Source organism: Phlebotomus argentipes, unplaced genomic scaffold (assembly GCF_947086385.1).
Source record: "Phlebotomus argentipes unplaced genomic scaffold, Phlebotomus argentipes genome assembly contig_15, whole genome shotgun sequence".
NCBI classification, from domain to species: domain Eukaryota; kingdom Metazoa; phylum Arthropoda; class Insecta; order Diptera; family Psychodidae; genus Phlebotomus; species Phlebotomus argentipes.
Genome location: NW_026776181.1, coordinates 10,836,702 through 10,847,284, shown reverse-complemented (window position 1 = coordinate 10,847,284; position 10,583 = coordinate 10,836,702). Strand labels below are relative to the sequence as shown.

Sequence of the window (10,583 nt, the reverse complement as noted above, 5' to 3'; positions counted from 1 at the left end):
TTTTGCCCGGATCGGCCGCAAGGTAGCGTGGCCGAGCGGTCTAAGGCGCTGGTTTAAGGCACCAGTCTCTTCGGGGGCGTGGGTTCGAATCCCACCGCTGCCACACTTTTTTCCTTCATTCTACAAAAATGTAATTTTAATCAGTTTGAGGAATTAGAGAAGAATACATTGCACTTCACATTATTAGTCATATGGTGAGAAATCTCTCTTGGACGCATGCGAAAAGACATCCGACTGACGATTGGTGCCTCGGCTAATTGATATGACCGTTGTATTTAAATTTTCTGTTCTAACTGGGACACAAACCGCTTTTCGGATGTTTTCCAAGTGCGTTCAGCCTTCATAATTATTAATGAGTTCATATCATTGGTATATGTATATATGAAGAAACTAGATTATTTTTACTATTTTCCAAAAGTACTATGAGATTTAACGCGAGGAAGGAAAAAAAGTGTGGCAGCGGTGGGATTCGAACCCACGCCCCCGAAGAGACTGGTGCCTTAAACCAGCGCCTTAGACCGCTCGGCCACGCTACCTCCACCTTTCATTGACTCAAGTTACATCACTCCATCCGAAGGAATGTTTTGACTCGGATTTCGCACTTTTCTGTTCTGCTATGTAACCAAGTTAACAAGGCAAATAGCAAAATCGAGAAATCAAGACAAGGGATCGCAAATTGTGTCATGTAAATAATGAAAATGATTCGATCTGACACACTTTAAGTAATATTTCTTAGTATTTTTTTTCTAACTTTAAAACACATTTTCTCAATTGTTAAGAAATCGTTAGAAAAAAAGTTACCTGTGTCCTGTAAGTTGAGATCCAAATTGAGTCTAAATTTCCATTTAAACACTAAAATCTTGGCTCGGCATAAGTTAATTAAAATACCCGAAGAAAATCTAACTTTTATCCTGTTTTGATAGTACACATTTATTGTAATTTATTTATTATCTCTCCTCTTGTTCTCCATAATTTTATATAGTACTTTTTCTCCATTTAAAAAAGAAGAGGAAATTTATTTTATCCATATTGTACAACTAAAAATGTTTCATCATCCTGAAATATAATCTCTCTACAAATTTAAAAGTAGCTAATTACTACATGTATAGTTCCTCAATTATATTTTCCTCATTCATTTCCGAGCTGAGACAAAATATGTATGTAGTTTTAATTGATTTCAATTGGTAAATTCACATTTTTTCACCTTTGCTGTTCGTGTTTTGTTATTTTTTTATATCTTTTATATGTAATTCTTATAAAGGTAGTTCATATTCATATTCATGCGTTATGCAATCCAATCAGTTTTCCTTATCTCTGTCTCACAATCAGAGACAGACATGCCAAAGATGTTTCAGGGATATCTTTCTATGTTTATTCTCATCATCAGCCATGTTTTAAAATCCACATTAGACAAATTCGTTTTTCTTCACCTCCTTTTATTCACAATACGTTGCAAGTGCATTTTGTGGCCATTTATTCTTATTCCTCGCCGTTGTCAGCAATAAAGCTAATATCGTCAGTTTCAAGAGCTGGCATTTTCTCATTAAATCAAGAAAACACATAAGCCAGCATCTTCACAATGAGCTTTCATTTTACAGCTTCTCATTGGCGAAGAAAGTCCAAATGTCATGAAATGTCAAATGTATACAATCAATTCTACATATTCGTAAACGTAAAGTCCTAATTTCTTTCTCCACTGTTTTTCGAATGATAAATTTAAAAAAAAATTCACCTAAAATGACGAAAAATTTTATGTCTAAAAAGAAATTTTGGAATACATTAAGTCAAATATCAGTTTTCTTTTCCTATTCCTTAAAACCTAATCAGTGAATACAAATAAAACTACGATTTTTTTGTTTAAATACAAATCTGCCAAATTTGACGAATGAAAACTCAAGTCACACACATTTTCTATCCTTCATTTCTCCTTGTTTTCTTGTCTAAAGTTAAAAATATAGTAAAAATTATCTATCACATCTTATTACATTTCTTCTTGCATGCTCTTACTTATTTAAACTGAAAAATACAGTAATAAACTGCAGCTTGGCTCATCATAGACTTCGCTGACGTGCTTCTATGTAGAGACTCTCCTTTAGCATTATCAAACCTTAATTAACCCCACAAGGTGTGCAAACTGTATTCAAATCTGTCTGATCCTTGTGACTTTCATTATTTTCTCTCTCGATAAATAATCGAATGTGCAAATTAATTGCATATTTCAAGTGTGACTGAAAAGTAGCCTAAAATGGACATTGGGGACAAAAGAAAGTTGCATTATGCAAACATGTCAACATGCTCGGCCATTGCAGGGTCAGTACAAGTCTAGTATATACTAAAATTATATCAATACCGAAGGAATTTGGCAGTCAATCAGTACAGAAATTTTGTTTCTCACAATCTATGCGTTGGTCACACGACAATCAAATCATAAAATGTCACATCCTTCAAGTTCTCCCTTCGCTTAACAGACGAATATTATATGCATATTGGATTATTCAATTTTACAATCAAAATATTGATTCATCTTAAATTTTATGTGTGTTCGTGCAGAGAAAAGGATTTCTTTTTTTTCCTTCCAAATACACAGCCACACATCCAGTCATCTTATCTCAATGGGACTCTTCATACTCATGTTTTCGCCGTAATCCTTTCAAGACGCATTTATATTTAATTAGAAGTTTTGCTATGATTAGTACGATTTTGTAAATAAAAATATAAAATACACATTTTGAAGACAAGAAAATCACGTAGCATATCTGAAAAAGACATTCACATATCAATTGATGAATGATTTCAAAAACCTTTCCTTAAAACAGACATAAGTGCAATTTAAAAGTTATTCAAAGACTTGCGATACAATTTAAAGACTCCCGTAAGGCTCGTAACCAAATTCTGAGCATTTCATCAAGCTGAAATAGCTTTTAAGCCAATTGCAAACCAAGAACTAAAAAATCCAATGGAACAAATGTGTCGCAATATTTTCAATCTTGTCTTTATACCGCACAAATATTTACTTTAAGAATTGTGGTTTTAAGATATATGAATTCTTGTAGTTTCACGTCGTCTCTGAAATGAGCCATAATAAATCTAAACATCAAAAGGAAGAGAGAATTGCGAATGGAAAAAAGCCAAATTTCCTACCGAAATGAAAGACAGGAATATTCACGAATTTTCTGAATATTAATTAATTAGGACACAGATTCCATTTTTGTATTTGTAAGATATGCAACACAATTGCCAAATTCGCACTGAAAAACTCAAAGAATAGCTGACTAGTGACTTGACAAAACTGGAATTATATTCCTTCAAGTTGGCCAGTTGGTTCCAGAGAAATTCAATGAGAAAAATCGCTGAACATATAAATGGCACGCATATCTTTGAATATCCTTTAAATCTATCATTACTATTGGTTTTAAGATAGGAGGCTAACTGACCGCTTAGTCCACAGGCGAGCAATTCGGTCGTGCTCTTCTCTGTTTTGCAGATATTGCGTTGCAATGCTTCCCACAAGTGGATCAGCTATGGAGAGATAATCAGAGTGTCATTCAGATTCGCACAGATACGAAGAGAGCTCTTACCCGGATTGCAGTCTGTCAGAAGGGAGCAAATGGATAAGAGGACTTTTGATATGGTCAGTGCTGGTGACCAGTTATCTTTGAGGATGTCCAGGCAGATGACGCCTTGGCTGTTGATGTTGCAGTGATATATCCTAGTGCGGAAGGTCACCTTGGGTGGCTTGAAGGGATATTCTGGCGAGAAGTGGATGTCCAGGAAAAAGACACCGCCCTCGTACACTGAGCCCGGCGGCCCTAGGATTGTGGACACCCACTCGTACAGGTTGTCCCCTTTGGGGCCGGCGCTGCAGTTGGGCGGCGGATCCAGCGTGATCTCGGCCAGTTCTTTCTGGATGCGCTTCGCAGAAGTGCCCAGCGCCTTCGAGATCTTCGGATTGGGCTTCGACTCCTTCGTCTCATTCCTGGGATCAGGCGTGGGAGCGGTTCCGTTGCTGTTTGCAGCTCCACTCCGGCCTCGTCCTCCGCCGGCGCCTCCGCCACTGCTCGATCCGGCAGTCGTCGACATACTGATCAATTTACCGTGAAGTCCGAAAGAGTCCAAGCACCTGAAACCCCAAGAGGATAAAGTGATGAGTGCTCGCACTAATGCACCCCAAAAGCCCCTCCCAAGGGTGAATGTTCCCTGAATTTCGGTTTCTTTGTTGTCCATGGAGAATTTACATTTTGGTGGCCATCATCACTCATGTTAGCGAGTGTCTGACTCAGATTTTGCTCCCCATTTTCCTCGCGCTCTGCCACCAAAGCCCTCAACACGTGCCGCCTGCGCTTGCAGCTTGACGCCCTAGAATCCCACAACAGCCCCTCCACTGCAGCCACACTCGACAAAGACCACCCAAAAGGCTAACTATCGAACGCCAAAGTTGGACCCATCAATTAAAAAAGGGAAGACAAGCGGCCATTTTGACTCGGCACTTTTTCATCCCAAATCTTCTGCGGAAAATCCACCTTTTCCGCCCACCAAGCTCCGATTTTCTCACTTCATTCTCTTCCCAACTAATCCTCCCATTCAATTACTCTGTGGAATATCTATAATTTTGGGAAATACCAAAAAAATCCGCCGTGAAAAATGACTTCTTTTGTTCCCACGAGCTTCAATTTCAAGTCTACTCTTTGCACTGATTTTCCCATAGATTCATCAACATCTTTATCACCTCTTTAAGCAATTTCACTTGATAATGCACTCCAGTATCGGAAACACGACTCTAACTGAGATTTTGGAGTGTATTTTCCTCAAAAAGCAGCACAAGAAGAAAACGCGATCTCAGATGCTCACTCCTTTGCGATATCTTCTTCTTCTTCACATGCAAGTTCGGAAACGTCCGGCGGCGAGCCGAGGGGTTTCTCACTCGAGCGAAAATTCGTCAGAGAATTTAGCGGAGATTCACAAATTCCGGAAATTTGAAATAACGATGCGAGACATAAAATTCTTGCCAGCATTAATTCCAGAAATGCATGAAGAACTTGTTATAAGGGATATTAGTATCACTTTAAAATCCTTGATGAAAATCCCAGTATATAAAGGAAAACTATAGTGAATATTTCTCAGAACGAATACAATCCTAGCGGGAATTCTCGTTCGCCAATCTTGAGATTTGATGAATTAAGGGGAAGTTTGTCAGTGGTGAATAGATAAGAACTCTCCGGACTTCACACAACCGCGGAAAATGTGTGATAAGCCTGAAAAAATATTTTTCCGCAGAAAGGGTAAACAAATGAATGGAAAGAGCACATTTTCAAGATTTGTAACATTGTAGAAAAGAGCTTTGAATGTCGAGTAAAGCGTATTCTTAAATGTGTGCAAATCTCTTTTGCTGGCTCTGCATCCTTTGTCCCTCGGTGCGCAAATAAGCTTTTCAGTGCGCTTTTATCGACCATCGGGCATGAAAAGTGCCCGAAAACTGACTCCCCACCCAGCAAAGCGTCACTCAGCTGATTCCACGTCCTCCCCACTTCTAACGCCACTCCTCCTCTCATGTGTAAGTCGCACCACAATCGCTGTCATATGGCTGGGAAAAGTCTCAAAAATCCCACAGCATTAGCATTAATTGCGCCGGGCCATAGTGAACGGCAGTCCTCCGCGTGTGTTGCGTGTTGCGTCCCCCGCGAGCCTGTGACCCACTGCCGCATGGAAAGTCTCCTCACGCGCCCAGGAACTTCAATTCAGTCCAGAGACCATTTCCCTTTTGTCTTCAGCACGGGCAGAGTGTGAATTGCTGTGTCGTCATCGCAAGTGCCAGCCAACATTGAGCAAGATGACCTCGAATTTTGTAGGTAAGACACCTTGCTGACACTCTCGCATGAGCTGGAGGCTCCCCAGCCGCACTACATCATCGCACCAGCGACTTTCAATCGTCATTGAGGCGATAAAGGCGCGCAATCACTGTTGATAAACTCTCCGGCCAGAGTGGGTGGCACACTGGGAAGGCGCGTTATCAGGGCTCTCGAGATTCAATTATTCGGATGCTCGACAACCGAATAATCATGACAAAATTACGCCCCTCGCAGCAAAACGGAGCGCGGCAATTTACGAGCGAATCAATCCGCTGAATTAGCATTATCTGGAGGTCAAATCACTATTGAATGAAAGTCCACACGTTAATCGATTAATGCGTCCGCAAATTACAGAACATTGAGCGCACACAATGGAGAAAGGAATCGGCACAGCTAATCGCAGAGATTGACTCACAGTGAATTAAAGAATTATATCGGGTTGTATCGGTTTGTGTGATCTCTTGAGGTCTCGAGAGGCAATTTGCTATCATTATCATTGACGAGAGAGTACGTGCTTGAGAAAACAAGCTCTATATATTACACTCCTAATGGAATTGCAATTATGAAGCATTTCATAACTTCATTTCAACCTTTTCGGATGAAACCCACAAAAAGCAACTGTAAGTAGTAATAATATACATTTTCAGCAACACAAAAATGTAACGCAGCTCACATAGCCAAGTGAAGAGATCATTTTTTCGTAATTACAAAATGAGCTTAAATATCAGAGAAAGAGCACTTCAATGAGCGGTATTAAGAGGCTTTTGTCCACTTCATAGTTATAGTCAAGTAAATAATTCCCCAACTTATCCAATAGACTATAAATTTTGGAGGTGAATTGAAATTCTCATGGATCAAAAGTTATTTTAAAAATATGAATTTTCCTTATCCCAAAATATTTATTCTTTTGCCCACTCCAATTCACGTGACCGCTTTGGATTTCCTAAGCAGAGATCCCTAAAAATAATCTCGCAATTCACTCACCTTGCTCATCATGCGCAGATCTCCCTTTGCGTTGATTCCCAAGTCTGTCCCTGCTCCCATTTCTCGTGTACTTTCGATCTCGAAGCTGCGCAGTCTCGGCGAGCGAGACAGCTGCTGGTCCGGCCGTTCGCGGATTCGGTGGAGGGGCAGCGAATCTGCAGCCGACGCGGCCGCGTGTGAGTCACAAGATCAAGAACGCGATAATTTCTGCGCGGTGCTGGATTGATAATCCCCTAGTCTGGCTTTCAGGTGGGTGCGAGCGGGACGGCGCGAGAGCTGCCGAAGCCGTTGATCGCGCGGAGTGGGCTTGTGGGCCGGGGGGCCGGTGGGCAGCGGCGCGGTCACGGTGGAAAGTCAAGTACTTGTGGATGAGTTTTGCAATTCTATTTTTCGCCACCGTCGTGCGCGGGTCGCGTATAATTTGCGCCAATTGACTTGGGAGAGAATTACAGAGACTGGAAAAATTCCAGGACGCAAACTACTTATCGCGGTGTGCTGTGATTTCTTGTACTTGACGTCGTTCCAGGTGACACTCGCAGGCGCAGTGCAGGTGAGGAGGAAGCTCTGGCGATCATACGACAGTCGCTGCGAACCAATCGGATGGAGCACAGCGAGGGCACCCTCTTTGACGGCGGACGCGGGCATGTGTTCGTGGTGTTCGGCAGCTCGGGAGATCTGGCCAGGAAGAAGATCTACCCCACGCTGTGGTGGCTCTACAGGGATGGGTTGCTGCCCGAGAGAACGCATTTCTTTGGCTACTCAAGGAGTAAACTCACGGTGGCCGAGCTGAAGGCCAAGTGCGCACCCTTCATGAAAGCCCGACCGGATGAGGAGAAGCTGCTGGAAGAATTCTGGCGTCTCAACGAGTATGTGGCCGGAGGGTACGACAATGCCGAAGATTTCCGGCGTCTCAACGCGGCCATGGTGAGGGCGGAACACGGACAGTGCTCTAATCGCCTCTACTACCTCGCTCTGCCCCCGAGTGTCTTCAATACCGTTACTGTGCACGTGAAGAACACTTGCTTCGACCGGCACGGCGAGGGCTGGGATCGGGTGATAATTGAGAAGCCCTTCGGCCGCGATGCCGCCTCTTCGGAGGAGCTGAGCAATCACCTGGCGCAGCTCTTCCGCGAGGAGCAAATCTATCGCATTGATCACTACCTCGGCAAGGAGATGGTGCAGAATCTCATGACCATCCGCTTCGGGAATCGCATCTTCAGTCCCACTTGGAACAATGGAAATGTTGCCTCTGTGCTCATCACTTTCAAGGAGCCCTTCGGCACTCAGGGACGCGGCGGCTACTTCGACGAGTTCGGCATCATCAGGGACGTCATGCAGAATCATCTGCTGCAGATCCTCTCGCTGGTGGCTATGGAGAAACCCGTTTCTTGCCATCCGGATGATATTCGTGATGAGAAAGTGAAGGTCCTGAAGTCGATTCCAGCTCTCACGCTCGATGACGTCGTCCTGGGTCAGTATGTGGGCAATCCCGAAGCGCCTGCCCATGATGACGCCAGCAAGGGCTATCTGGATGATCCCACTGTTCCGGCAGGCTCCAAAACACCCACATACGCCCTGGCAGTGCTCCGCATCAACAACGAGCGATGGGATGGCGTTCCCTTCATCCTTCGCTGCGGCAAGGCGCTGAATGAGCGCAAAGCTGAGGTCAGGATTCAGTATCACGACGTTCCCGGTGACATTTTCGAGGGCAAACCGAAGCGCAATGAGTTGGTCATTCGTGTGCAGCCTGGTGAGGCACTCTATGTGAAGATGATGACCAAGTCGCCAGGGATTACCTTTGATCTGGAAGAGACGGAGCTGGATCTCACGTACACGCATCGCTACAAGGTGAGAAAACATGTTTTACACTCAAAGAAAAAAGATCAAATATGAGGTTGACGTCATTGAATCTCGAGAAAGTCGGGTTCTTGAGACGCAAGACACCGTTTTGAGAATTTAATGGATCCTAAAGCGTCATTAAATACTTCCTAAAATGGAAAACAACGGGTTCCGGGGCAAAAAGTAGGATATTGCTTGCCAAATATAATTATCAGGGGTGCGTCATTGAGAATTTTTTTGTGTTCAAACAATTCTTGAGTCAGGCTTTATGAGAAATTGAAAGAAAATTGATTAAGAACAAATTGTTTTGCGTTGATTTATCAATATTTTTATTATCCAATTTCCACGCTTGACGAAACTAGTCATAGAGTTTTCGCGATAAGGCAACTAGCCCTCAGAACTTCTTATTTTAATGTAAAATCAAGGCGTAAATCTGCAAAATGGGAATTACAATACATGAGAAATAGAAATGCTAATAAATATTCAATGCAAACTCACTTTTCCCAGGAGGTCACCCTTCCAGACGCGTACGAACGACTCATTCTGGATGTGTTCTGCGGCTCTCAGATGCACTTTGTACGCTCTGATGAACTTCGCGAAGCCTGGCGAATCTTCACGCCGCTTCTGCACCAAATTGAGGCGGACAAGTGCGATCCTATTCCCTACGTTTACGGCTCACGTGGACCAAGAGAGGCGGATCTCAAGTGCAAAGACAGCAACTTCAAGTACTACGGATCGTACAAATGGCACAAACTCTAATCCCCAATACTAACAATTTTCCCCTACTCAACGGGTTTGCGGGTGGTGTAAGGAAAATACTTACGAGATATAACATTTGCGAGTGAGTTGTTTCTTTTGAAGGAAAGTTCGAAACATTTTTTTTATACAGACTACTTTAGATGTACATTCCGCTTGAGGACATTTTTATATGATATACACACACAGTGTTATTTATTCAGTTGATACACTGATACAAAAAATCTGATATTATGAGAAGCAATAAAGATCATTCCCTGAAATAAATGATATTTTGTTTATTTTGTCCACTGACCTCCTAAATGGCAGACCCCCTTTATCACTGAGTAGAATGCTCACGCAGCAGAAATGCCGCCACAATGCAGCGTAACGTGATAGTATAATCTTATCTATGGAGTTGGAAACTATCAATCATCAACCTCTCGTTCGGCTCTTCCTCTCAATCGAGCACGCACGCCGTTCGTCGCTGTGAAAGGTCATTTGCATAATGCGATATCGCGAAAGCGACGACATTGTGGATAAAAAAATCAAAACAGTTGTTCGGGGGCCTCCTACCGCAGAAGAGTCTCTCTCACTCAATAGGTTATTAGCACTCTAGTGTGAGATTTGTACCGTATTTTGCTCGTCGTTCTGCATTAGCATTCTCGCTCCTCGCGCATTTCTACACATCTATTTCTGTTGTGGCGCAGCCATCGCCTTAAATAGATCTCTTTCTTGGCGGCACTTATCCTTCCACATATTTTTTAGAAATCGTATTCTTATTGCATAATACTCAAGTTACTTTATTGCTCATGCCTTACGCTCTTCATCTCTCTAATTATTCCTGGATTATGATTATTGCAAGATTTCTAAGTTTACGAGCAAGTTTCTTTAGATTTGTTCTGTAATACTCTCAATAGTAAAATATAGGGTATATAAAATATAGATGTCTACAAACTATCTTCTGGCATTTGTGCGGGCTCAGCAAACATCCCTTTGTCCACCGAGGGTCTCCAAGTGTCCCATGAGCAGCTGCTGCAAGTGACTCCTCAGCGCTCTCTCCTCACTTATTTGCTCCTTGATCTGCTTTATGTCCAGCTGCATTTGACGCACTGTGCCCCAAATTTGCCTCAACGTCGGCGTCCTATCCTCCTTCTCAATGCCTGCAAAAGGGATACA

General features: G+C 42.7%; 2 protein-coding genes and 2 non-coding genes across 5 annotated transcripts; 2 read left to right on the top strand and 2 right to left on the bottom strand.

Annotated features, from left to right (window-relative positions):
- Window positions 1-21: 21 nt before the first annotated feature.
- On the top strand, window positions 22-103 carry Trnal-aag (transfer RNA leucine (anticodon AAG)). The gene has a single exon. It is a non-coding gene; the product is annotated as a tRNA-Leu (tRNA).
- A 351-nt stretch (window positions 104-454) lies between these two features.
- Window positions 455-536, bottom strand: Trnal-aag (transfer RNA leucine (anticodon AAG)). Its single transcript has one exon. It is a non-coding gene; the product is annotated as a tRNA-Leu (tRNA).
- Window positions 537-882: 346 nt separating this feature from the next.
- On the bottom strand, window positions 883-4,952 carry LOC132262592 (ubiquitin-conjugating enzyme E2-24 kDa-like). The gene is made up of 4 exons (XM_059761903.1): window positions 4,727-4,952; window positions 3,579-4,120; window positions 3,435-3,519; window positions 883-2,756 (listed from the first exon to the last, which is right to left on the bottom strand). The coding sequence occupies exons 2-4, from the start codon at window positions 4,078-4,080 to the stop codon at window positions 2,744-2,746; spliced, it is 600 nt and encodes a 199-aa protein (XP_059617886.1). The 5' UTR covers window positions 4,081-4,120; window positions 4,727-4,952; the 3' UTR covers window positions 883-2,743.
- A 427-nt stretch (window positions 4,953-5,379) lies between these two features.
- On the top strand, window positions 5,380-9,692 carry LOC132262302 (glucose-6-phosphate 1-dehydrogenase). Of its 2 annotated transcripts, none has more exons than XM_059761531.1 (3): window positions 5,380-5,846; window positions 7,357-8,678; window positions 9,177-9,692. In XM_059761531.1, exons 1-3 carry the CDS (start codon window positions 5,828-5,830, stop codon window positions 9,426-9,428), a joined length of 1,593 nt encoding a protein of 530 aa, XP_059617514.1. In that variant the 5' UTR covers window positions 5,380-5,827; the 3' UTR covers window positions 9,429-9,692. The 2 variants fall into 2 exon arrangements, with proteins under 2 accessions (XP_059617514.1, XP_059617513.1); XM_059761530.1 differs by lacking the exon at window positions 5,380-5,846 and adding an exon at window positions 5,853-6,466.
- The last annotated feature ends 891 nt before the right edge of the window (window positions 9,693-10,583 follow it).

What these genes read in the sequence shown, in the direction of transcription:
- LOC132262592 (XM_059761903.1), bottom strand. Translation starts at nt 4,080, where the DNA reads ATGTCGACGACTGCCGGATCGAGCAGTGGCGGAGGCGCCGGCGGAGGA. An exon ending in TCTGACAGACTGCAATCCGG is followed by an intron (nt 3,520 to 3,578) that starts GTAAGAGCTCTC and finishes ATCTCTCCATAG; the next exon opens with CTGATCCACTTGTGGGAAGC.
- LOC132262302 (XM_059761530.1), top strand. Translation starts at nt 6,409, where the DNA reads ATGAAGCATTTCATAACTTCATTTCAACCTTTTCGGATGAAACCCACA. An exon ending in GAAACCCACAAAAAGCAACT is followed by an intron (nt 6,467 to 7,356) that starts GTAAGTAGTAAT and finishes ACGTCGTTCCAG; the next exon opens with GTGACACTCGCAGGCGCAGT. An exon ending in CGTACACGCATCGCTACAAG is followed by an intron (nt 8,679 to 9,176) that starts GTGAGAAAACAT and finishes CACTTTTCCCAG; the next exon opens with GAGGTCACCCTTCCAGACGC.